This window comes from Oncorhynchus nerka, unplaced genomic scaffold (genome assembly GCF_034236695.1).
Source record: "Oncorhynchus nerka isolate Pitt River unplaced genomic scaffold, Oner_Uvic_2.0 unplaced_scaffold_1689, whole genome shotgun sequence".
Classification (NCBI taxonomy): domain Eukaryota; kingdom Metazoa; phylum Chordata; class Actinopteri; order Salmoniformes; family Salmonidae; genus Oncorhynchus; species Oncorhynchus nerka.
This window is the reverse complement of record NW_027039629.1, coordinates 25,144-50,483: the sequence shown is the minus strand read 5'-3', so window position 1 is coordinate 50,483 and position 25,340 is coordinate 25,144. Positions and strand designations below refer to the sequence as shown.

At 41.9% G+C, this 25,340-nt stretch overlaps 1 protein-coding gene across 1 annotated transcript in view; it reads right to left on the bottom strand.

The window, feature by feature from the left end:
• LOC115143952 (coiled-coil domain-containing protein 186) overlaps positions 1-25,340 on the bottom strand; it is a 62,030-nt gene that overhangs the window by 23,659 nt on the left and 13,031 nt on the right. The window contains exons 3-7 of the mRNA XM_065015113.1: positions 13,031-13,135; positions 8,141-8,239; positions 7,259-7,345; positions 6,242-6,384; positions 5,393-5,648 (exon numbers count right to left, since the gene is read on the bottom strand). Coding sequence (XP_064871185.1) covers positions 5,393-5,648; positions 6,242-6,384; positions 7,259-7,345; positions 8,141-8,239; positions 13,031-13,135 — 690 coding nt within the window. The remainder of the gene's footprint in view (positions 1-5,392; positions 5,649-6,241; positions 6,385-7,258; positions 7,346-8,140; positions 8,240-13,030; positions 13,136-25,340) is intronic.

Below are 25,340 nucleotides of genomic sequence, written 5' to 3'. Positions count from 1 at the left end.
TTACTGAATTACAGAAATATCCTCTAAATGTAATTATTGGTGGAGAATCACGTCATATTTTTCGATATACCATAGGCGACGAGAGTCCCACTGGTATTGAGTAATGTGCTGTTAAAAGTGGTGTAGGTCTTATTTATTTAAAGAACATATTGAAGTTAGAAGCAATAGGATTTGAAGCAATAGCCTACAACTATTCTAGCACCATTTCGCGCTGCTCTTAGACAAGCATGGTCTTGATAATGAGATTTTTATTTTCACTTAATCTCCGTTTGGGTCTTGGTTTAGACTAGAATTAGAAAATTAGTCTGTAGAAATGTTATGCGCTTAGTGTAACCTTTATTTAACTAGGCAAGTCAGTTAAGAACAAATTCTAATTTACAAGGACATCCTACTTCTTCCTCCCCATCGGGGAATTGAACCCCGGTCTCCCGCGTGCTTGCATTCTCTAGTACAGCCACTATTGAAGACTATCAAATGCTTCTCAAAGATGCTCTCTGGTAGTCAAAGAAGCATTAACTAGCATTAATAGTACCGGTGGTTCACACTTAATTAACGTGCCATAGAATTCTGTGGCACCATGCAAGCTGCGCCACAGTACATTGCAACTTTTAATAGACAAACCACTGTATTTAGTCTAGGGTGTTAATACTTATTTTCTGATTTAAATGTATATATTAAGTTCTGAATCAAAAACAAAAGGTCCTGTAATATTAACAGTAAAATAAAGATCTGTCAAGACCAAATACTTTACTCAATTTCAACTTATTTTTAGGGGAAATTGTGAGTTACTTAAAAAAATTGTCGTGGCCAAAACTATCACCACCACGTTTCCATTTCCTTTCTCGAGCGTGCAGAGGGGCTGTCAACCGTTTAGTGAAATAGGTTTTGTTGCAAAAACATGTTACTATCGATGTTCCCAAATATGTTACTATCGATGTTTCACTTGGTTTCCCAAATTAAGTACTGGGTAGCTGTAGGAACAGGGTTTGGAGAGCCCATGGCATATGAATAAATATCACCTGTGTGAGCATGCTCCTCAAACAGTGGTTGATGCATGGAGAGAAATAAGTGTTCTTATATTTATTTCTCAGCTGCTCATTTTATGTACAGCTCTGCTATAACACCGAAATGGGCATCATTGAAAAATGGACCGGTAGGTAACCGTGTGGCCTCCATTCGCTATTCGAGTGCATGTCTTTTTCCCCTGCCCATTTGATAAATGGGCCACTCTAAATATTACATACTAGTAAAGACAATATTAAATTGAGAATAGTCTGATGGGTGAACATATGATCATTTGATGAGAGAACAGCTGTGCTGCCTGAGACAAGGAACAGAGCACAAGCTTTTTTGCAAATTCATCAGATCACCAATAGCCTATAGTTGCATCATGCAGCCCGTATATGTTTTGATTTCTAAGACATTCTAAGGTTTGTATCGTTCACAACTAATGTTGCCAAATAACCCTAAGTCTAGCGTATAGGACCTGTTTCAAATGATCACTTTAACTCTAAACATAGCCACTTCATATGCGCACTCGCTCCGGAATGGGAATAATATCATTTGTATTTTTATTCAATTATATTTTCCTTACTATAAAAATAATATAATATCTTGTCAGCTAAATGAACAAGCCTACAACCTGTCATGGAGCATAGCCAAATAACATACAGTAGGCTACCTCATACTGTTTTTCGTTAAAAGTTTCTTCAGATCTGACCAAAATAAATAATGGATTTATTGTGATGGTGTATATTAAAGTGATTTATTTTACTTTTTAAAAAGTTTTCAGATTCAGAATCAAAAACAATAATAGAAATATACACATAACAACTGTGGCAGTGATTAATAAATAAATGTCCATTGGGGTAGAGGCAGAGTAAAGACTGTTGAGGCGGTGGGGAGAATGACCATAGGGAGAGCAACATGACCCTTGAAGGGGTGTGGGGACCAAGTGAAATAAAAACAATAAAATACATCCATAGGGGGAGTAGCAGGGGGACCAGGCGTTCCACGGCGGTGGAGTTGTCGTACCAGGCTGTGATGCTGCCCGACAGTATGCTCTCAATGGTGCTACTGTATAACACTGTGAGGGTCCTCGGGGACAGGCCGAATTGCTTCAGGATCCTGAGGTTGAAAAGTCGCTGTAGTGCCTTCTTCACAACGGTGTCCGTGTGATTAGAGCATTTCAGCTTCTCTGAGATGTGTATGCCGAGGAATTTGAAGTTATTGTCCACGTGATGATAATCAGTGTCGCGGAGGTAATGTTGCCTACCATCACCACCTGGGGGCGGCCTGTCAGGAAGTGAGCTTTGTAATGAGCATATAGGGAGGGCACTATGATATTGAAGACCGAGCTGTAGTCGATGAACAGCATCCTTACATATGCATTCATTTTGTACAGGTGGCTAAGGGCAGTGTGCAGTGTGCAGCGCAATGGCAATTGCATCGTTCGTGGATCTGTCAGTGCGGTAGCCGAATTGGAGAGGGTCGAGTGTGTTGGGGAGGGAGGCGATATGATCTTTGACTAGTCTCTTGAAGCACTTCATCATAACTGAAGTGAGTGCTACTGGTCGGTAGTCATTTAGTTCAGTTACTTTCCCTTTTTGGGCACGGGATGATAGTGGACATCTTGAAGCAGGTAGTTATAGCGGCCTGAGCTAGGGAGAGATTGAACATGTCCGTGATGTGGCTGGCTATCTTTTTTTATACCATGATCGTTAGGAGCCCCTACCACATAGGCCTTGTGTTCAACCCGCTGAATCGCTCCTCCACTTTGTCCCTATGCTTGTATTTCTCCTTCTTGATTGATCTGCATAAGTCATATTTGTACTGTTTAACCAAACTATTGTCCCCGGTCCCCTTGCCCTGTTTATAAGCAGAATCTCTTTCAGTTTTCCTTCAAGTAGATGTAGATGTTCCAAAGGTGCACATCAGCTGCTTGTATGCATAGAGGCCTGGAGATGCTAAACTGGTGTATGTTAATTAATGGTCAATTAACGTGAGACCGGCAGTCTGTTGCATAACAATAACCGGCAGACAAAATGTCATGACCGCCACAGGCAATCTTACAAGAGCATTATCATCATGTGAACTATTTCACAGTACTATTCCAACCTCAGTATGGAAATATACAGTACCAGTCAAGAGGTCGTGATTGCTGCTGGTGAGTCTCTGATCCACCTGTACGCAGACGACACCATTCTGTATACTTCTGGCCCTTCTTTGGACACTGTGTTAACAACCCTCCAGGCAAGCTTCAATGCCATACAACTCTCCTTCCGTGGCCTCCAATTGCTCTTAAATACAAGTAAAACTAAATGCATGCTCTTCAACCGATCGCTACCTGCACCTGCCCAACATCACTACTCTGGACGGCTCTGACTTAGAATACGTGGACAACTACAAATACTTAGGTGTCTGGTTAGACTGTAAACTCTCCTTCCAGACCCATATCAAACATCTCCAATCCAAAGTTAAATCTAGAATTCCATCTACCCTTGTAAAACTGACCATCCTGCCAATCCTCGACTTTGGCGATGTCATTTACAAAATAGCCTCCAATACCCTACTCAACAAATTGGATGCAGTCTATCACAGTGCAATCCGTTTTGTCACCAAAGCCCCATATACTACCTACCATTGCGACCTGTACGCTCTTGTTGGCTGGCCCTCGCTTCATACTCGTCGCCAAACCCACTGGCTCCATGTCATCTACAAGACCCTGCTAGGTAAAGTCCCCCCTTATCTCAGCTCGCTGGTCACCATAGCATCTCCCACCTGTAGCACACGCTCCAGCAGGTATATCTCTCTAGTCACCCCCAAAACCAATTCTTTCTTTGGCCGCCTCTCCTTCCAGTTCTCTGCTGCCAATGACTGGAACGAACTACAAAATTCTCTGAAACTGGAAACACTTATCTCCCTCACTAGTCAGAGCAGCTCACAGATTACTGCACCTGTACATAGCCCACCTATAATTTAGCCCAAACAACTACCGCTTTCCCTACTGTATTTTATTTATTTATTTATTTTGCTCCTTTGCACCCCATTATTTTTTATTTCTACTTTGCACATTCTTCCATTGCAAAACTACCATTCCAGTGTTTTACTTGCTTTATTGTATTTACTTTGCCACCATGGCCTTTTTTTTTGCCTTTACCTCCCTTATCTCACCTCATTTGCTCGCATCGTATATAGACTTGTTTATACTGTATTATTGACTGTATGTTTGTTTTACTCCATGTGTAACTCTGTGTCGTTGTATGTGTCGAACTGCTTTGCTTTATCTTGGCCAGGTCGCAATTGTAAATGAGAACTTGTTCTCAACTGACCTACCTGGTTAAATAAAGGTGAAATAAATAAAAAAGAGTTTGGATGCACCTACTCATTCAAGGGTAATAGACATCAAAACTATGAAATAACACATGGAATCATGTAGTGTGCAAAAAAGTGTTAAACAAATCTAAATATATTTTATATTTGAGATTCTTCAAAGTAGCCACCCTTTGCCTTGACAGCTTTGCACACTTTTGGCATTCTCTCAACCAGCATCATGCGGCAGTCACCTGGAATGCATTTCAATTAACAGGTGTGCCTTGTTAAAAGTTCATTTGTGGAATTTCTTTCCTTCTTAATGCTTCCTTCAACCAGCTTCACCTGGAATGCTTTTCCAACAGTCTTGAAGGAGTTCACACATATGCTGAGCACTTGTTGGCTGCTTTCCCTTCACTCTGCGGTCCAACTCGTCGAAAACAATCTCAATTAGGTTGAGGTCCGATGATTGTGGAGGCCAGGTCATTTGATGCAGCAGTCCATCACTCTCCCTCTTGGTCAAATAGCCCTTACACAGCCTGGAGATGTGGGGAGTAATTGTCCTGTTGAAAAATAAATTATACTCCCACTAAGCGCAAACCAGATGGGATGACGTATCGCTGCAGAATGCTGTGGTAGCCATGCTGGTTTTTTGTTTACTACATGATTCCATATGTGTTATTTCATAGTTTTGATGTCTTCACTATTATTCTACAAAGTATAAAACAGTAAACAAATAAAAAGCCTTGAATGAGTAGGTGTGTCCAAACTTTTGACTGGTACTGTATATAAAACACAGGCAAATTACGTTTTCGAATGCACTGGGCCTTAAACAAAAAGGAAAGAATGGGAGCCAGTACTTTTTGGGCTCTTTCTCTGTAGGTAATTAAATATTGCTGCCCTTTTTGTAATGTGCATGTGTGTTGTACTATGTTTTTATCTTTCTATTCTGTTCTATTATAGTCAGTTTGATCATTGTTTCCTTTCCTCTGGTAAAAAATGTACTACCTGAAATTACCTTGAAAACCTCAATCAAAAATGACAAAAACATTGAAAACAACAGTCTGTTGTGTCAACTCACCTGGTTGGCCAGTGCTGTCTGCGTCTCGTCCAGGCGGCCCTGCAACTCCATGGAGTTGGTGCCCAGTCGGTCCAACTGGGCCTGTAGGCCATTGCTCTCCGACTGCAGCAGGGCGTTCTTGCTGCTTAGCTTCTCCGTGAAGCCCAGGAGCTCAGCCTCCCGCTCCCGGCTGCCTTGCACATCCAGCTGGAGGTCGCAGATCTGGACGTTCACGCTCTCCACCTCCTCGCGTAGACTGACCATCTCATGCTCATCCCTGAGGAAGACACATTGCACATCACATTTTGTTTTCTAATTATCTAGCAGACAATTATTTGTAGCGATTTACAGTCACAGCGCATTCAACTAAGGTAGGTGAGAAAACCACATTTCATACAAAATCACAGTCAGTGAGACACACATACACCATAAGTCAGTGTGCCCTTAGAAGTGTACGTGTGGATTAGTGCACAGGGATGTCAATACGGACAGTGACAACCATCTCTCTTAAGTTGCTCCCTTTCCTATAGCCCATTTATTTGTCCTCAGAATGCTTTCACAGGTGAAAAAAATGGGATGGAAAGTCAACCTCTACTGTGTTGCGTTTCCCTTTACAGTGCTGTCGAATCAATGAGGATTGGGAGAGATAGGACAGGATGCCACTTCAGAAAACTGGCATTCATTCACAAGGTCACACACTAGAATCAGCCAAATGGTGCAGAGGCAAGCAATACAAGATCAACCGACTAGTCTGTGTGTGTGTGTGTGTGTGTGTGTGTGGGTGTGTGGAGGGAATGTTATAGTGTGTGAGAGGGAAAACGAGTGTGACTGTCTTTGTTTGTCTGTGTGTGTGCACAAGTGTTGGCTCACCGTTGGTGCTGTTCCTCCAGTGCGTGTATCTCTCCCAGCTTGTCTCTCTGCCTCGCGATCTCAGCCTTCTGCCTGTTGATGATCTCTCTGTACTTGGAGAGCTCATCCTCCCAGCGAGGCCTCTCATCCTCCAGACACTTCACCTAGGACCCAGCACCGCGCATGCACAAGCGAGCGCGCACACACACACACACACACACACGAGAGAATCCCAATTTATACCTGGTGCTAACATGTCTTCTTTGTCCTGATCTTGTACACATTCTGTTTGTGCCCACATTTTTTGACAGGTGTCAGTGTTTTCCATATATGCATTTAGCAGCGGCGCACCTCCACTGCTAAATCGCAGCCGCCACTGCAATTTAAAAAATATAATAATACAAATGATTTAATTTCAATCATTTTTGGGGGGTAAAACATTTTCAGTGTAAACTTAAATGAGTAAAACAAGATATAAAGCATGTAGAATAGATAATGGAGCTATATATTTTGTAATGACATCATCTTTGAGAACTAACAAATCATCCCCCCCAAAAAATAGACAGTCAGGGAGATAAAAAAATTCCAGACATGTCATGGCATGGGGCCCCCCCATTGATTTTGTGATAATGTTTGAGTCACTCAGATAGCATAAGAACAAGGCATAAGCCATGGCAAAATGTGTATAATTGCAGGAAATTTGCTTTGAAACTACAATTTTCTCTCATACCCATGACTAAATGTGTAGAATTACAGGAAAATAGCTTTAAAACTGTCAAATGTTCTCTCTGCCCAATGGCAAAATGTGTAGAATTGTAGGAAATTATATTTAAAACAGCAACATTTTATCAGCAAAATGTTTTGTCTCCGGACGTAGTAAGGCAGACACATTTCAATACCATGTGTAAACGTGACAGAACTTAATTAGATAGTGAATGGATTATCTTGATTGGATAATGAAAGCCACGTTAGTGCAAGGTGTAAATGAGGCTAGAGAGACAGACACACACACGCAGAGGCCAAGACACATACACACACCTTTGCCCGCAGAGTGGTCAGTTCATCCATTCCCTCATTGAATGTCCTCTTTAGGTCTTCTAGCTCCTTGGCCTTGGAACGGTGCATCTGTCAATTAAAGCAGAGGATTCGCTCGGTTAGCTAACAGTCTGAAAAGCTAGTGTTTCAGATCCAATTGCCACCTATTCGCGATGACGTTACAAAATGCTTTCTAGAATATGTACAGTAGTAAGAAGAATAGCTCAATTAGCATAATTTTAAGAATATTTTTTATATTGTATTATTACTTATTGTTATTGCATTGTCGAGAAGGAACCTGCAAGTAAGCATTTAATTTGACGGTGTATACCATGTGACTAATGAAACTACTGATGCTTTCCTACAACATTTTGGAATGTTCATTCAGATCGTCCATCTTTAACTGTTCTAAATGATTTAGCCAATGAGATATGGTTTTGCTTCCATTTCAGAATATCTGCTTTTGTTTTGGACACCGTTAAAGTTTGTTCATGTTAAAGCTTTCCTATTTCTCAGTAGCATGAAGTGACTTTGGGATATTACTCAAGCAATACGTGAAAGGTTTGAATCTGGAGAGCATAGGTGAGGTGAATGCAAACCAGCAATATCACTTCCAGTAAAGCAACATTAATCAAATCGAAGCTAAAACATCCTCATAAAAACAAACTTCCCAAAATACTACAAAATGTGCCCTTGAATTAAGTTGATATCCATGGCAACGGGGCATTGCATAAATGAGAAACAGCAGTTCTGAAGTGTTTTGAGTTGTGACCGATTGCTTAAATATTGATAATTTCTCTGAAGTGTTAATCTTAAAAGAGGGCAGTGGATATGGGGCAGTGTGTAAGTGTATGTCGGTGTGTGTGTGTCTGTGTTGTGTTGGACCTCTAGCTGGTCTGTCTGTTCCTGTTTGTGTTTCTCCAGTTCGCCTTTGGTCTCGCGCAGCTTGGCGTCCAATTCGTTCGACTTGATCTCCTCTGACTCCTGAGAAAGCACAGAGAGGAACAAGGGGGAAGGAGCAACAGATGGAGTGAGAGAGGATGGGGATAGAGAATTGAAAAATAAACAAGGATGTGGTAAGAGAAAGAGGAGTAAAGACGGATGGAGAGAAATCATAAGAGAGGAAGGAAAGAAACAAGAAGTAAAGAGAAAAGAGATCGATTTAAGGGTAAGATCGTGTCAGAATAACCAGTGATTTCCACAAGAACATAGATTAGCCAGCCCAAATAGAAAAATTAGCCAGCCTAGCGATGCCAGGCCAGGGGGGGTCTGGCCCAAGAAGCTCTATTTTGGTGGCTTCTGGTACACTCTAATGCCTTGGTTACATCATACACAGCGAAATAATTTAATACTTTATAGTTCATCTCCCAGATTGGAAGAATGTGTTGTGGTATTGTGTAGGAAGACATGACTGTACAATTGAAATGAAAATGTATGAATTCAGTGAATTGTTAGTTGTTTTGGATATTATCTTGGTCTAGGCCTACATGATCAAGAATAGTTTCCAAGTAGAACATGAAACCTTTTTTAACATTTAACCTGTCTTCTCTTGAGATTAAAGTCTATTCACAGTTTCACTGCCAAATATTTATTGCAACAATGAGGTTAGTTCTTCAAATAATATATTTTCTTAAAACAAAAAATGAAGTAAATAGTCACATTATCTTTAAAAATAAAAGGTTTTGTTTTTCCAGGTAGAGTATGCAAAACAAATTTCCACTGGATTCATGAAAATAATCATGATGTCATTCTGCCAGTTAATCATAGGCTACTCCGTAGTTAACATTTAATTGAAAAGGTTTTTGGGAAAGCTTTTCCATCTACCAGTAGACTGTTTTCATTAGCATCATCTCTAACGGCTACACAGTGGTATACGTGCGCACACACAAACACACACACACACACACAGGCTTGCGGAAGAATTCATAAAGAATTCATAAATTTAAGGGTTTGTATCATTTGATTTACACAACATGCCTACCACTTTGAAGATGAAAAATATTTTTGGGTGTGAAATAAACAAGAAATAAGACAAAAAAACAGAAAACGTGAGCGTGCGTAACTATTCACCCCCCAAAGTCAATACTTTGTAGAGCCACCTTTTATAGCAATTACAGCTACAAGTCTCTTGGGGTATGTCTCTAAAAGCTTGGCTCATCTAGCCACTGGGAATTTTGCCCATTCGTCAAGGCAAAACCGCCCCAGGGCCTTCAAGTTGGATGGGTTCCGCTGGTGTACAGCAATCTTTAAGTCATACCACAGATTCTCAATTGGATTGAGGTCTAAGCTTTGACTAGGCCATTCCAAGACATTTAAATATTTCCCCTTAAACCACTCGAGTGTTGCTTTAGCAGTATGGGTCATTGTCCTGCAGGAAGGGGAACCTCTGTACCAGTCTCAAATCTTTGGACGACTGAAACAGGTTTCCCTCAAGGATTTCCCTGTATTTAGCGCCATCCATCATTCCTTCAATTATGACCAGTTTCCCAGTCCCTGCCGATGAAAAACATCCCCACAGCATGATGCTGCCACCACCATGCTTCACTGTGGGGATGGTGTTCTCGGGGTGATAAGAGGTGTTGGGTTTGCACCAGACATCGTGTTTTCCTTGATGTCCAAAAAGCTCAATTTTAGTCTCATCTGACCAGAGTACCTTCTTCCATATGTTTGGGGAGTCTCCCACATGCCTTCTGGCGAACCCCAAATGTGTTCACTTATTTTTTCTTTTAGCAATGGCTTTTTCTGGCCACTATTCAGTAAATGCCCAGCTCTGTGGAGTGTACGGCTTAAAGTGGTCCTATGGACAGATACTTCAAACTCCGCTGTGGAGCTTTGCAGCTCCTTCAGGGTAATCTGTGGTCTCTTTGTTAACTCTCTGATTAATGTTTTTGTGGGCGGCCTTCTCTTGGCAGGTTTGTTGTGGTGCCATATTCTTAATGGATTTAAAATGGTGCTCCGTGGGATGTTCAAAGTTGCTGATTTTTTTTTATAACCCAACCCTGATCTGTACTTCTCCACAACTTTGTCCCTGACCTGTTTGAATAGCTCCTTGGTCTTCATGGTGCCGCTTGCTTGGTGGTGTTGCAGACTCTGGGGCCTTTCAGAACAGGTGGATATATATACTGAGATCATGTGACAGATCATGTGACACTTAGAAATAAAGTCCACCTGTGTGCAATCTAATTATGTGACTTCTGAAGGTAATTGGTTGCACCAGATCTTATTTAGGGGCTTCATAGCAAAGGGGGTGAATACATAGGCACGCACCACTTTTCAGTTTTTAAAAAAATATTTCACTTCACCAATTTCAACTATTTTGTGAATGTCCATTAGATGAAATCCAAATAAAAATCAATTTCAAATACAGGTTGTAAGGCAACAAAATAGGAAAGGGGGATGAATACTTTTGCAAGGCACTGTAACTACAACCAGTTAGCATGTTGAAGATTTTAGAGTTCCGACTATAGCACATGAACGCGGCATAATTCCAACGTATGCATGCCAGCTGGAAATCATTGCATAAGTTATTGTACCCTACTGATGACGTTACAAGCGTAATTGAGAAATTAGGGAGAGGTTTAATTAAAGAAGAAAGGATTGACTTTTTTCAAATGCTAGTTAACCTGTTTGGGCTAGGGTGCAGCATTTTCACGTTTGGATGAAAAGCGTGCCCAGAGTAAAAACTGCCTGCTACTCAGTCCCAGTTGCTAATATATGCATAGTATTAGTAGATAGAAAACACACTGAAGTTTCCATTTCTGTTTGAATGATGTCGGTGAGTATAACAAAACTCATATGGCAGGCGAAAACCTGAGAAAAATCCAACCAGGAAGTGGGAAATCTGAGGTTTGTAGTTTTTCAACTCTTGGACAATGGAATACACAGTGTCTGTGGGGTCATTTTGCACTTCTTAAGGCTTCCACTAGATGTCAACAGTATTTAGAACCTTGTTTGATACTTCTACTGTGAAGTGGGGCTGAATGAGAGGGGAATGAGTCTGGCAGAGAGCCACGAGCTCGTGACGCGCGTTCCATTGCTTTTCTTCAGACAAAGGAATTCTCCGGTTGGAACATTATTGAAGATTTATGATAAAAACATCCTAAAGATTGATTCTATACATCGTTTGACATGTTTCTACGAACTGTAAAATGACTTTTCGTCTGAACTTTTGCCTGGACCTGCCCGTGTGTCGTGAGTTTAGATTGTGTACTGAACGCCAAAGGGAGTTATTTGGACATAAATGATGGAACAAATCAAACATATATTGTGGAACTAGGATTCTTGGGAGTGCATTCTGAAGAAGATCATCAAAGGTAAGTTAATATTTATAATGCTATTTCTGACTTCTGTTGACTCCACAACATGGCGGATATCTTTTTGGGTTGTGTTGGTCTTTGAGTGCCGTACTCAGATTATTGCATGGTTTGCTTTTTCCGTAAAGTTTTTTAAAAATCTGACAGCGGTTGCATTAAGGAGAAGTATATCTTTAATTTTGTGTATGACACTTGCATCTTTTATCAATGTTTATTATGAGTATTTCTGTAAATTGATGTGGCTCTGTGCAAATTCACGGGATGTTTTAGAGGCAAAGCCAAATGTAAACTGAGGTTTTTGGATATAAATATGAACTTGATCGAACAAAACATACATGTATTGTGTAACATGTTGTCCCGGGAGTGTCATCTGATGAAGAATATCAAAAGGTTAGTGATTAATTTGATCAATATTTCTGCTTTTTGTGAATCCTCTCTTTGGTTGGAAAATCGCTGCATGCTTTCTGTGACTAGTTGCTGACCTAACATAATGATATGTTCTGCTTTCGCCGAAAAGCTTTTTTGAAATCGGACACTGGTTGGATTAACGAGAATTCTATCTTTAAAATGGCGTCTAATACTTCTAAGTTTGAGAAATTTGAATTATGAGATTTCTGTTCATCCGCTAGCGGAACCCCGTTCCTAGACAGGTTAAAGGTCATCACATTTCACATTGGATTTCTTAACAAAAAGATAAGACTGCAGTGGCGTTCTGCACATAGAAGCTTGTTAGCAATCTAGCTAAATGTTTGCTCTGGTCCAACGTTAAACCAACTCTGAAGTTCAAAGACATTAAACTTTCCTCCATAGAAGCCGTTCATCTGTGGGTATAATTCTGTGGGCCTAATTCAGCTTCAAAGCAAGCTTCCTCCATCCTCTCTCGCTGTCTCCTCACCCTCAAAATATCAGTTGCATCTTGCACCCTACACTGACAGGCAGTAGTGTGTTTGTCTTTCATTATGCTTAAATCATGCTGTTAGGGCAAAAAAAAATGAGCTCTTAATGAATTTCCTATACAGATTAAATTGCTTACCCGCTCCACAGGCAAGCTACTTTATCTGCACTTAATTTAATGTTTGCTTAAATCATAATAATACAAAAAAGTATATTTCAGAGGTTTAAAAAGGAACAGAAAGGAATGATGTAAACCGGTACTTTTTGGGGGTTCGAACCAGTTCAGAACTTTGCTGGTCGGAGCAGTGAAATAGAACAAAAAAAAGTATCATTCCGTTCAGAACAAAACGGACTGGCAAATTGAAACTTTTAATTTAAAGTAGCCTAGTTAATATGAGGTGGAAAATGTAGCCGTCTGTAACTGGCCGATTTGCCCACAGCCGGCACTAATGTAAAAAACATTGAATAAACATAATCAATTCCAAAGCAAAGATCTGAGGCCATATGTATTAAGTGTCTCAGAGTAGGATTTGCTGATCTAGGATCTTGAAAACACACAGACGCACACCTGATATGTGCGGATCATGTCCTGGCAGTTCTTGCGGATCTGCTCAGTCTCCTCCTTGGCCTGGGTGAGTTTGGCCGTGGTCTCTCGTAGTTTAACTTTAGTCTCCTGTGACGAGAAGAAGCCAGTGAATGTTACAGTTTTTCGCAAACACAGACAAGCATTTTGTGAACAATGTCATCAATTTTCAAAACCCTGTACACACGACACAGAACTGTGGCCTTTTGCAAAACAGTAAATGTATTTTCAAAATGTAGTTGCCATCAAAAAATAAATGATACCATAAAAATTGCAAATACATTACACAAAAGAACACGACTGCCGACAAAAAGATGATCAAACTTACATACCACTTGAGTCAAGTTGACAAAACAAAGTTAGCTTGTCTAAATAAATAAATATTTAAATCAATATTTCTTTACAGTCAATCAAAAATGCAGTCACACAAATACAACCATCAAAATGTGCAGAATTATGGGTCATTTGGCAACTCTCATTTTATCCTTATTTCACCAAACAATTTCATACGCATCAAATCAAAGATTGTTCCATCGGTATAATCACAAACCAATTACAATTACATTGCAGAGGTTGTCATTAACGGTTGCCTGATGGCCTGGGGATAAGGCGACCTGAACAGTCAGGCAGGTGGAATTTGGTCCCAAAGACAACCGTTACTTTGCATTGACTATAGTGTTCCATTTGTTCATGTGCATCACACAACAACAAAGAAACAAGGCAATATATAACAATTCTTCTCCCTACATTGTGTTCATAAAAGAAAAGAGATTATTTTCATCAGAATAATTTACTCCCTTTCATTTTTAACAAAAGCCTGACCACCTAGTTTAAGCTCAAAAAGTAAACACAGGGAAAAAAATGTATGCCTGCCAAATGCGGGTAACTTGGTTAAGTTCTTGGTGACAGGGGGGCAGTATTGAGTAGCTTGGATGAATAAGGTGCCCAGAGTAAACTGCCTGCTACTCTGTCACAGATGATAATATATTAGTAGTAGTATTGGATAGAAAACACTCTGTAGTTTCTAAAACTGTTTGAATGATGTCTGTGAGTATAACAGAACTCATATGGCAGACAAAAACCTGAGAGAAAAATCCAACCAGGAAGTGGGAAATCTGAGGTTTGTAGTTTTTCAACTCTGCCTATCCAAGATAGTGTAAATTTGGTCCGATTGCACTTCCACTAGATATCAACAGTCTTTAGAACCTTGTTTGAGGCTCCTGTGAAGGGGGAGAGAATGAGAGCGGTTTCAACCAGAGGTCTGGCAGAGTGCCCTGAGCTCAGTCTCGCGCGCGCCCGTGAGATTTAGCTGCGTTCCATTGCATGTCTAAAGACAAAGGAATTCTCCGGTTGAAACATTATTGAACATTTATGTTAAAAATATCCTAAAGATTGATTCTATACTTCGTTTTACATGTTTCTACGAACTGTAACGGAACCTTTTGACTGGATCTAGTGCTCACGCCTCATGAATTTAAATTTGTGAACTAAATGCGCGAACAAAAAGGAGGTATTTGGACATAAATTATGGACTTTATCAAACAACACAAACATTTGTGGAACTGGGATTCCTGGGAGTGCATTCTGATGAAGATCATCAACGGTAAGTGAATATTTATAATGCTATTTCTGACTTCTGTTGACGTTACAACATGGCGGGTATCTGTATGGCTTGCTTGTGTCTGAGCGCTGTACTCAGATTATTGCATGGTTTGCTTTTTCCGTAAAGCTTTTTTTAAAATCTGACACAGCGGTTGCATTAAGGAGAAGTGGATCTATAATTCCATGCATTACACTTGTATCTTCTATCAATGTCTATTATGAGTATTTCTGTAAATTAGTGTGGCTTTCTGCAAAATCACTGGATGTTTTGGAAGCAAAACATTACTAAAAATAACGCACCAATGTAAACTGAGATTTTTGGATATAAATATGAACTTTATCGAACAAAACATACATGTATTGTGTAACATGAAGTCCTATGAGTGTCATCTGATGAAGATCATCAAAGGTTAGTGATTAATTTTATCTCAATTTCTGCTTTTTGTGACTCCTCTCTTTGGCTGGAAAAATGGCTGCTTTTTTCTGTGACTAGGGGCTGACCTAACCATCGTTTGGTGTACTTTCGTCGTAAAGCCTTTTTGAAATCGGACACTGTGGTGGGATTAACAACAAGTTTCTCTTTAAAATGGTGTAAAATACTTGTATGTTTGAGGAATTTTAATTATGAAATTTCTGTTTGAATTTGGCGCCCTGCACTTTCACTGGCTGTTGTCATATCGATCCCGTTAGCGGGATCTCAGCCGTAAGAAGTCAACGCACAGTCAACTTAGTCTACGTAAACTTCTGACCCACTGGAAGTGTGATACAGTGAATTATAAGTGAAATAATCTGTCTGTAAACAATTGTTGGAAACATTACTTGTGTCATGCACAAAGTAGATGTCCTAACCAACTTGCCAAAACTATAGTTTGTTTACAAGTCATTTGTGGAGTGGTTGAAAAATTTGTTTTAATGACTCCAACCTAAGTGTATGTAAAGTTCCACATTTAACTGTATACGGGTAAGAGTTTAGCTACAGTTTCAGATATACGTTTCAAATTTTGACAGAAAGTTGTTTTCATCGCAAGTTAAAGCATGATGTTAGCTAGCTAACATTACGTTTATGATGTGTGTAGTAATGATCTCTCAGAATGTCAATTCAGGATTGCTAGTTATAGCCAAATTTTTGCTAGCTAACTAGCTAACATTGAACCTATTTGGTTAACTTTAGCTAGCTATGACACTCGGTTTGTATTGCTAGTACTCTATGGATTAGAATTATGGTTAATTGTTTAAACAGGGAGCTAGCTAGCTTAACAAAAGACCCCAAGTTAAAGATGACTGTTAGCTAGCTAGCTGATGTTACGTTTATGATCAGTGTGTAGTAATGTTATTTCAGAATGCCATTTTGCATTGCTAGTTATAGCCTAATGTTAGCAAGCTAACTAGCTAACTATGACTATCAGTTTGTATTGCTAGTGCTCTATGGATTAGGATTATGGTTCATTGTTTAGCTAGCATGTCTAAACAAAAGACTCCACTTCGCCAGATAATTACATGACCCATCAAAATAGCCAGGTGTGTCTGACGGTGATTACGGTTATTTATTGTATAATAACGCAAAAATATTTAGATCTGGAATTAGTCTTTCAGCATCAGTAAAATGCCTGACTCTCCTCCACCAGTCTTACAAGAAGAATGGTCTAATGCCTCCCATCAAAAAGAGAGCTGGCCCAAGCAAGCACAGGTTGCACCTGAAGCATGAGGACTTGCAGCGAATTGTGAACTTCAACAACTACGCAGAGGATAATGCAATAGTGTTATCAAGACACCACCCAGGACACAAACACTTTGATGGAAAACTGATGCCATCCCATGTGACAAAAGCAAGGATTAAATTACTACACTTGGTATGTAAAGCATAAACAACACGTTTTGATTATTTAATTGACCTCCAACATGATTGGCACTACATTTATTTATCTGACATTATTTCTGTATTTTCCAGAGGTACGTGTTATCATTTTAGGTGTTTTATCACTTTCAGTTTCCAAGATGTTTCAAATCAAATCAAATTGTATTGGTCACATGCATACATGTTCAGCATATGTTATTGCGGGTGTAGCGAAATGATTGTGTTTCTAGCTCCGACAGTGCAGTAATATCTAACAAGTAATATCTAACAATTTCACAACATATACCCAATACACACAAGTCTAAGTAAAGGATTGCAATTAAGAGTATATAAATATATGGACGAGAAATGTTAGTGGCATAGACTACATTACAGTAGAATAGTATAGAATACAGCATATACATATGAGGAGAGTAATGCAAGATATGTAAACATTATTAAAGTGACTAGTGTTCCATTTATTAAAGTGGCCAGTGATTTCAAGTCTATGTATATAGGCAGCAGCCTTACTGTGCTAGTGATGGCTATTTAACAGTCTGCTCAATGCAACAGTGATGCATTGGGCAGACCACACCACCCTCTGGAGAGCCCTGCGGTTGCGGGCTGTGCAGTTGCTGTACCAAGCGATGATACAACCCGACAGGATGCTCTCGTGCATCCAAACGTTTGAGGGTTTTAGGTGCCAAGCCAAATTTCTTCAGCCTCCTGAGGTTGAAGAGGTGGTATTGCGCCTTCTTCACCACACTGTGTGTGGGTGGGTGGACCATTTCAGTTTCTGTATGCAGTATTGTATTTGTATTTATTATGGATCCTGCTCTGCACATTTGGAGGTAAGTGAAACTTACCTGATAAAGATGCATAAAAAAAATGATTACGTTTTACATTACATTTTCCTTTGATAAACTTATTTTAATGTTATTTTGTTGTTTGCAGGTGCACTATCCTTCTGATCCTATGCAGCCAGGTTCCATCAACTTTTTAACCCATCGCAAGTGTAGCTTGTTTGGTGTCTGCTGTGAAGGAATACCACAAGTCAACTACTTGACTGATGAAGGCATGTCATCCAGCAAAGGCTGCAGCGCAGTCATCAACTACATACACCATTTCTTCACCAACTACGGAGTTGGGGAAATATGTGTGGACCTGAATTGTGATAACTGCAGTGGTCAAAACAAGTTTGTACCTGGCGGACCATGCACAAGCTCCACCACAGTCTGAACCTTCACTTCCTGATCACAGGCCACATCAAGTTTGCGCCGACGGGTGCTTCAGCCTCATCAAGCAACGCTTCAGAAAAACCATTGTGACCATTTGTCTGAGATTGCTGGTGTTGTGAAGGACAGCACTGTGACAGAGGTCAACATCCCACAGCTGGTTGGACTGGAGGATGGTACGGTGCTGGTAGAAAGCTATTTCAGGTGAATATCATTTTCATTGCATTGTATGAGGTAATTCTTCTTATCTAAACTTGGGAGGTTAATTGACTTTTCGTCAGCCTAAAAGATGAGTAGACCTAATGAACAGCAAATGCACTAGCCTATGTCAATCTACTATGCCTCATAGTACAAAAGTTGACCCATTCTATTCTGTGTGAGAAATACATATTCCAAACAGTCTGGGACAGTTGTGGGATGCTCTAGATCCCAAATTAATACAACCACGAGCATCAAAAAAACTGTTTTAAGCAATGAGCCTGACGCAACAGAACAGAATTTTCAGCTTAAAATGGTGATAAAATATTAGGCTATTTCTTCACATTATAAGTGCAGCAAGGCAGTAGGCTATAAGCGTGAATGTTCCATTAGCAGGAAAATACCATTATCAAAAGCGACCACAAATGTGATTATGCAGGAAATCCTTTTATTATAAAGGTGCATTTATAATGGTGAAAATGGTCTTCCCAAACTTGAAACTCACGCACTGTGTATGAATGCCAGTTAGGCTGTACACTCGTTGTAAAGCAGATTAATGTGCTTCATTTTAAAAAGGTATTTGGACACTTTAGTTGTGATTAAAACCTTATCACAACATATAGGCCTTAATCTTGTCTTTACATATACTAAATAAGTGTGAACTTTGTTTTGATTTAGAATGAACCATTATCATGCATCTGTCTCTGAAATAAATACATGTCATTTGGATGCTTTTCCCATGGTTAATTTTCATGCCAGCCAGGTACCCGATACTCCTGTTGTAAAGACAAGCAATGTGCTTAATACTAGGAAAGTTGATAAATATAGTAGGCCTAGCCTTTTGAAAGCTGATGGAATCCTCCTCTTTTTAATAGAGGCCATCACTCTGTTTTCTCCTGCAATTGCAAAGCCTATAGAAATGTTGCGCAACATGAGCTCATACGCTCGTGAAGTGTTTGATTAGATTTTCGATAACATTTTCATTGATGTCAGAATGATTAGGGGGACAATAGAGTGCTGAGTAACATGCAGTTAGCAAGTTTGGCAGGCTACTAATGACCATCAGCAGCATCATAGCTTGGAGAAACCTAATTACCGTGACTAAACAGTCACCTGGAATTTGACTGCCATCATGACTCGTGCCTGCCCGTGTGGCGGTAATATGGTCACTGTAACAGCTTCTTTTTACGATGTAAAATATAAAAGAGAATGATATCAACCCGCAAGGTGTGCAGTCAAATTACTAACATGAGCGCCAATTCTGATAAATATGCATAACACAAACTCATTACACTATTGTTGTTCTAAATTAAAACAACCTCAACTTACAGTTAGGCCTAATTTAAATTTTATTGTTAAGTCATTTGCACAATTATCGCCCATTCCATTTGTCATTAATTCAGTAATTGGCATAGTTTGCGTCGCTTGACAGACTCAAGGATATGTTTCGCATTATTCCAGAGGTCTACTGCAACATGATGAATGTTATCGTTTCCCTTACAAGACATTCAATTAGTAATAGAGTTATAGTAAATAAAACAGTTCCATAAGAGCTTATTTTTACAAAGTAAAACATAAAATAGAATAGTATCAACCTCTAAGGCACACATCAAATGATTTGCTGCTGATATAAGCATAACAAACTCATCATTACACAATTATCTTTCTAAATTAATTCAACCTCTTCACCCTCATCATTCAGTTAAGCGTAATTTTATTTCAATTGTGAAGTCGTTGCACAATTATCGCCCATTCACCTATTTGTCATTCATTCAGTAAGGAGAGAGACGCATTTGCGCCTATAGCACATTGTCTTGGCGGGTTAAGTTACGAATAGGTGTGAAAAGAAACAGGTTAAAAGGCTCTAAATACTTTTCTATTTGTGATTTTTAAAATCTGACAAATGAGCAGTGTAAAATACCACCATTTAGGAGTTCCAAGTCAGGAAAGGAGCCGGACAAAGCTTTTAATTTTTTTAATTTTCAAAATCAAGCGTCAAAGTCCATTATTTTTGTATGTCGATACCATTGCAAATGTGTGTTTCCAGGAGTCGCATTCTCGCTTTGTCATCAAAACAGAGGAGAGCCATGAACTTTCTTAAGCGATCACATGAAATGTTTTCTCCAAAGAAAGGTATCCCATATACAGTACCAGTCAAAAGTTTGGACACACCAACTCATTATTTTTTACTATTTTCAACATTGTAGAATAATAGTGAAGACATCAAAATGATGAAATAACACATATGGAATCATGTAGTAACTAAAAAAATTGTTAAACAAATCGAAATATATTTTATATTGGAGTAGCCACCCTTTGCCTTGATGACATCTTTGCACATTCTTGGCATTCTCTCAACCAGCTTCACCTGGAATGCATTTCCAACAGTCTTGAAGGAGTTCCCACATCTGCTGAGCACTTGCTGGCTGCTTTTCCTTCACTCTGTGGTCCAACTCATCCCAAACCATCTCAATTGGGTTTAGGTCAGGTGATTGTTTAGGCCAGGTCATCTGATGCAGCACCACACTACTCTCCTTCTTGATCAAATAGCCCTTACACAGCCTGGATATGTGTTGGGTCATTGTCCTATTGAAAAACAAATGATAGTCCCACTATGCGCAAACCAGATGGAATGGAGTATCGCTGCAGAATGCTGTGGTCGCCATGATGGTTAAGCGTGCCTTGAAATCTAAATAAATCCAAACATTTGACTGGTACTGTATGTCTGACCAGAAGCTCTCCATATATACACCAGTCTCCTTGCTCCCTGTGCACGTCAGCCACAGTACAGTGCCTGATATGCCGTAGCATGTCAGAAAACAACAAAAGCTGGTGAGTGCGTTGCTGATGTTTTTTGCTTGAGATGTCGGGCCTGCTCTCTCAGTGATGACATTTTTTTCTGATAATCAGACTGTGGCTTGTTCTATCCCAACGATGCCGTCGCTTCCACTCTCCTGCCTCTCACCGTTTAATTTGGTGGTGGCACAGGCACCTGCTCAGTGCGCATCGTTCACGCTTTTTAGTGCTTAGGCCTCGGAGGTGTAGGTTCAGGCTGTGGCTCAGAATAATAGATAGAGATATTAATGTCTTCCCCACCTTCTGAGTCGTTTTCATGTAGATCTTGTAACGGTGCTAACGCAGCATGTGCATCCATCAAGTGTTATTTGTGTGTTCATTTGTGATGCTATCCTTGATATGATCCTGCTAATGGCATATGCACGTGTGCGCACATGCAGCTATCCATCCAACGTTATCATGATTTGTTATAATAGATATTATACTTTAGTAATCCACAATGACCTGGCAATGTAAAATTCTAAAAATTAAATTATCTTCCATATTCCTGCAACTGGAGATTCCTTCAAAATCATTGCCTATAGTGGTTCCTCCTTTAAAAGTTGCGAGCTTGCACCGTGGGACTTAGAGGTAGGCGCCAGGGCTTCATTGCTCTTGACCACCACAAGGGGTGGTTCCAATGATGATTTTTTGACGCGAGCCACCCGTCCCTGGGTGAAGATGGCTGACAAAATGTACAATTGAGAGGAATATTTTAGTTAATGTAGAGACAAACGTTTGTGCATATTTTTTTGTCATAAAGTTAATTTACGGAAATCGCTATTTAGCAAATTCTGACTTGCTTGTGTTGCGCGAATTAATTTGTAATTCGTGTTGTTTAATGTTTTAGGGACTCCTGAGAAAACCAGCAAACCAGGCTGTCGTCTTGTGAAACATTGGTGTAAAGAAACTAGCTAGCTAAAGCATTTACTGCAAATTGAATGTACAATTGTGTAAGCTTGCCTTGCAATGCAGCTGAAGTAACATAGCTAGCTAACTATTTACTTTCTTATTGTGTAGTGGAAGATAAAAAAAATAACTGTATGCCTATGGATGTGTAGCTGGCACAGTTGACATTATCGAGGTGCGGATGTTTACTTTCTACACAAGTAGTTTTTTTTCCAGTTTCGTCCGATGAACAGATTGTAGTGGAAAAATAAAAAGGGATACATTTTTTTATGGAATTCTAAGCATCACTCTAGTCAAAACAGGGTCTGCGAACGTTCGATTACATTGATTTTCTATGGGCTCACGCTAGTGTTCCAGTTTAGCCAACGTTCTTAAGCCGTTTTCAGCCTTGGGTGAATTTTGACTTGTTCTATTGTCCAGCCTATAGATAGCCAGAGCGAACTTAACACCCGAATGTCCATTGAGAAAGCACAACGACTATAACATTTAGCTAAGCTAAGAATGTTAGTTAGCCTATAGTTAACATACTGGCAAGTGTGATGTATAACTACTACTACATACTGCTGTAATGATATGCTGTGTGGTTCGTAAGGACAGCGTAGCTAACAAATTGTCAGCCAACATAACGTGCAAGGTAACTTATTTGAAAAGTCATTACTTTCTTACATTGAGAAGCAAGCTACCCCTTGGTCGTTAGGGCAAATCTGGTCTGTGATAGGAGGGGGGGGTTCCACACCTAGCTTGGCTATTTGACTATTCTTTAGTAATGGTTGAATAGTCTATTGTTCAGCTATTAGCCCCCTCCCCAGTTATGCAACACATTTTTATTCCCATCTCATTCCTTTCCCTCTTCCATGCGTCATCATTCTTCTCCCGAGTGGCTCGCTTGTGGGCGTGCTGGCAGGATATGGCAGCATCTTCGGTTGTGTGTCAAGAATTCTGCATACAGTAACACTATTGCATAGTTACAATGTGTAATCATTGATGTCCCAGGAGCGGTAAACACTGTTGAAGTGTATAATTGTAATACATACATGCAGACACAGCATCATTCAAAGACTGGAGTTTGATATGACTGAAAAATAATGTCTCAGAGATTCATACCTGAACCACACTGTCACGCCTTGGTCATTGTATTTTGTGTTTTTGTCATATGTTTGGGTAGGCCAGGGTGTGACATGGGTTTATATGTTATGTTTCGTATTGGGGTTTGTATTATTTGGGATTGCGGCTGATTAGGGGTGTGGTATAGGCTTGGCTGCCTGAGGCGATTCTCAATTAGAGTCAGGTGCTTTCGTTGTCTCTGATTGGGAACCGTATTTAGGCAGCCTGAGTTTCGCTTGGTATTTCGTGGGTGTTTGTTCCTGTCTCTGTGTAGTTCACCAGATAGGCTGTATTTAGGTTTCACGTTCTGTTTGTTGTTTTCATAGTATGAGTTATTTCATGTACCACGTTTTCTTTCATTAAAGTAACATGAGTAACCAACACGCTGCATTTCGGTCCGACTCTCTTTCCACAAACGAAGAACGCCGTTACAGAAACACCCACCACTCACGGACCGAGCAGCGTGTAAACGGGCAGCGACAGCTTCAGCAGCGAAAGGAGGACGTTATGGATATCAGAGGCATGGAGTATAAGACGTGGGAAGAAATCGACAGGTGGGCGGCCGACCCAGAGAGAGTGCAGGAGCCCGCCTGGGATTCCCTGCAGCAATGCGAAGAGGGCTATAGACGAATGGAGTCAAAGAGGAAAACACGGCGACGCAGAGCGAAAACCGAAAGTAACGGGGGAGAGCGCAGAGAGAGAGTGGCTGAGGTAGGAGTCAGACCTGAGCCTACTCTCCCTGTTAATTGTGAGGAGCAGCAATATAAGGACTTCTGGTCTTGGGAGAGGATATTAGACGGTAAAGGACCCTGGGCGCAGCCTGGAGAATATCGCCGTCCCAAGGAAGAAATAGAAGCGGCTAAAGCGGAGAGGCGCAGGTATGAGGAGGCAGCACGGCAACGCGGTTGGAAGTCGGAAAAGCAGCCCAAAAAAATGATTGGGGGGGGGCTAGAAGGGAGTATGTTTATGCCAGGTAGGAGACCTGCGCAAACTCCCTGTGCTCACCGTTGGGCTAGAGAGACCGGGCAGGCACCGTGTTATGCTATGGAGCGCACAGTGTTTCCAGTGCGGGTGCAGAGCCAGGTGCAGCACATACCAGCCCTTCCTATTGGCCGGGCTAGAGTGGGCATCGAGCCAGGTAAGCTTGGGCAGGCTCGGTGCTCAAGAGCTCCAGTGCGCCTGCACGGTCCGGTCTATCCAGAGCCACCTCCACACACCAGTCCTCCGGTAGCAGCTCCCCGCACCAGGCTTCCTGTGCGTGTCCTCGATCCAATACCACCAGTTCCAGCACCACGCACCAGGCCTTCAGTGCGCCTCGCCTGTTCAACACAGCCAGAGCCTTCCTTCCCTCCTACGCTGTCGGAGTCTCCCGCCTGTTCAGCGCAGCCAGAGCCTGTCTCCTCTCCTGCGCTGCCGGAGCCTCCTGCCTGGTCGGAGCAGCCTGAGCTGTCAGTCTGCCAAGTGCTGTCAGTCTGCATGAAGCAGCCAGAGCTGTTAGTCTGCCCAGCGCCGCCAGTCTGCCCAGCGTCGCCAGTCGGCCCAGCGTCGCCAGTCGGCCCAGCGTCGCCAGTCGGCCCAGCGTCGCCAGTCTGCCCAGCGCCGCCAGTGCTCCCAGTCTGCCCAGCGCCGCCAGTGCTCCCAGTCTGCCCAGCGCCTCCAGTGCTCCCAGTCTGCCCAGCGCCTCCAGTGCTCCCCGTCTGCCCAGCGCCGCCAGTGCTCCCCCCCCTGCCCAGCGCCGCCAGTACCGCCCGGTCTGCCCAGCGCCGCCAGTACCGCCAGTCGGCCCAGCGTCGCCAGTCGGCCCAGCGCCGCCAGTGCTCCCAGTCTGCCCAGCGCCGCCAGTGCTCCCAGTCTGCCCAGCGCCTCCAGTGCTCCCAGTCTGCCCAGCGCCTCCAGTGCTCCCAGTCTGCCCAGCGCCGCCAGTGCTCCCCAGTCTGCCCAGCGCCGCCAGTACCGCCAGTCTGCCCAGCGCCGCCAGTACCGCCAGTCTGCCCAGCGTCGCCAGTCTGCCCAGCGCCGCCAGTCTGCCCAGCGTCGCCAGTCTGCCCAGCGTCGCCAGTCTGCCCAGCGTCGCCAGTCTGCCCAGCGTCGCCAGTCTGCCCAGCGCCGCCAGTGCTCCCAGTCTGCCCAGGGCCGCCAGACAACCAGTCTCTTCCAGATCTGCCCGACAACCAGTCTCTTCCAGATCTGCCCGACAACCAGTCTCTTCCAGATCTGCCCGACAACCAGTCTCTTCCAGATCTGCCAGACAACCAGTCTCTTCCAGATCTGCCAGACAACCAGTCTCTTCCAGATCTGCCAGACAACCAGAATCTTCCAGATCTGCTAGTCAACCAGAATCTTCCAGATCCACCAGCCAGCCAGGATTTACCGGAGCCTACTACCTGTCTGAGCTTCATCTCAGTACTGGGATTCCTCTCGGTCCCGGGCTTCCCCTCGGTCCCGGGCTTCCCCTCGGTCCCGGGCGGGCTGCCCCTCTGTCCCGAGATGCCCCTCCGTCCCGAGATGCCCCTCCGTCCCGAGATGCCCCTCCGTCCCGAGATGCCCCTCTGTCCCGAGATGCCCCTCAGTCACGAGC